Source organism: Octopus bimaculoides, chromosome 26 (genome assembly GCF_001194135.2).
Source record: "Octopus bimaculoides isolate UCB-OBI-ISO-001 chromosome 26, ASM119413v2, whole genome shotgun sequence".
Taxonomy (NCBI): domain Eukaryota; kingdom Metazoa; phylum Mollusca; class Cephalopoda; order Octopoda; family Octopodidae; genus Octopus; species Octopus bimaculoides.
In genome coordinates, this window is record NC_069006.1 from 3503889 (window position 1) to 3505869 (window position 1981).

Here is a 1981-nt window from a genome sequence, read left to right on the forward strand (position 1 = left end):
AAAATAAACATCATCAATCATCACCACTTCCACAGCTTAATTAGCGAGTAATTAAAAGCGTTAATTGGCAATAGTGGAGTGGAGGTGTTCGTGGTTGTATTGGATCTGAAATAGCTACATGGCATACCTGTTATAATCGTAACCTCTTTTGTAAATCTTCTTCAGTGTCTTCATACGCTCTTTCACTTGGACCACGGATCTCTGGATGCCTCTCTCAGACAGCTTCAGTCGGATGTATTCGTATACATGCCAATTCCTAATGCTATTCTCCAAATCCGTCTGGATCTCTTCATTACCCCATATGTCTATAAGATTCAACGTTTCGTTATCCGACCAATTCACTCCGCGTTGAGTCATGGTCTAAATTTCTTAAATAACTTCCTTTTTAAATATATATATATATATACACACACACAGACAGATAGACAGCTAGATATTGTTATATATATAAACAAAGAATTTTTTTAAAGTATCTTTAAATATATATATATAACTATATATAAATGCACTATTTTTTCGTTCCTAATCGATTTATTTGATGCTATTGATTGCTAAATTGATTACTTAAAACATTTTTGTTTTTTTGTTTTCTTATTGCTTTCTTAATCAATTTCGCTCTTTTATTTATTTTTTTCTTTTTGTGTTCATAGAAGTCAATTAATTCTGTTTGGGGGTGGGGGAAAACAACACAAATAAACGGCCAAATGACACCTCAGTTTGCAAGAACGATATTTCTCTAATCAACTATCTTCTCCAAGACAAATTAATTGACGCTATATATATATACGTGTGAGCGTGTGTGTGTGCATGTATATATAACAATAATATTAATTAAAGGCAGAAGGAGGGAGAAAGAGAGAGAGGCATCCACGAAAAAGCTCCCTGTCACGCGCATGTGCACGACTGACCAGCTTGTGAAACGAACAAAATAACAAAAACAGAGAGAAAGAACAGCAGCATGCTGGGAGTTGCCACCTCAACACGAGGGGGGGTAGCCCTGCTACTACAGTAGAAGGAAGAAAGGCTATTATAGTAGACAAGTATATAGTAGCCCTGCTACTATGTAATAATCAGTAAGTACCACTATCACAAGCAACAGCTAAATAGAGTAGAGATGCAAGATGTGATATTCCCCGAGCAGAGGGTGATTGCAAAGCAGCAAGGCTGATAATTTTGGTGACAGGTTCCGATCGATTTAATCGGATCCTGGTCGCTTCAATGGTAATACTTTCTTTCTTGTTGTTTAGCCACAGGTCAAGTCTTTTCGAGCAGCCATATCACCATCACCATCACTACCATCATCATCAAATATTTACAGCGTGACCAGCAATTTCTCCCCACGCCACCCGAGGTATGAAGGAGACTACATTCTGTAAAATGACTTTACCTGAAATAAGGAGGTACAGAGAGATTTAACGGAAGATTTAGGTACGGTTTCTAATAATTGACTAAGTAATGGCCAATTTTATTGAAGGTAATTTTAAAAGTGGATCTTACGAAGGACGTGTCCCTTTCTTCATTTCCGTCTTTCTTTCCCGAACAACCTTTCTAAATATGAAAATATGTGGATTCGGGAATTGCCACGACGGTGAGGAGAATTAATGTTTTGGGCATCCCAAAGGTGGTTTTACGCGTGACCAGAGAAGGAAGGAAACGAGAAGCGATTGAAGCGACTCTCTTGCAGGCTCAGATTTGAATAAATGAAATTACTTAACACTTTTTGCTTAATTGCAACTCGCACCGGTTGTAAAATAACACTTGATTAATTAATTATGTACGTATGCATGCATGCATGTATATATTCACACATGTATGCATACACACACACTTAGACGTATTTTTGTATACATACATACATGTATATACATATACACACACATACACACATGCATACACATACATATATACATACACATACACACAGATGTATACACACGTTCAGACATTTATATATATATATATATATATATATATATATATA

At 36.2% G+C, this 1981-nt stretch overlaps 1 protein-coding gene across 3 annotated transcripts in view; it reads right to left on the reverse strand.

Moving 5' to 3' along the window:
• LOC106871749 (myb/SANT-like DNA-binding domain-containing protein 2) overlaps nt 1-1981 on the reverse strand; it is a 29924-nt gene that overhangs the window by 14522 nt on the left and 13421 nt on the right. Inside the window, exon 1 of one of the 3 annotated variants that reach the window (XM_014918376.2) lies at nt 128-1849. The exons of the other annotated variants lie outside the window; for them this stretch is intronic. Within the exon in view, the coding sequence (XP_014773862.1) occupies nt 128-357 (230 nt within the window). The 5' untranslated portion in view covers nt 358-1849. Of the gene's footprint in view, nt 1-127; nt 1850-1981 lie in introns of those variants that run through there. 3 annotated transcript variants of the gene reach the window in all.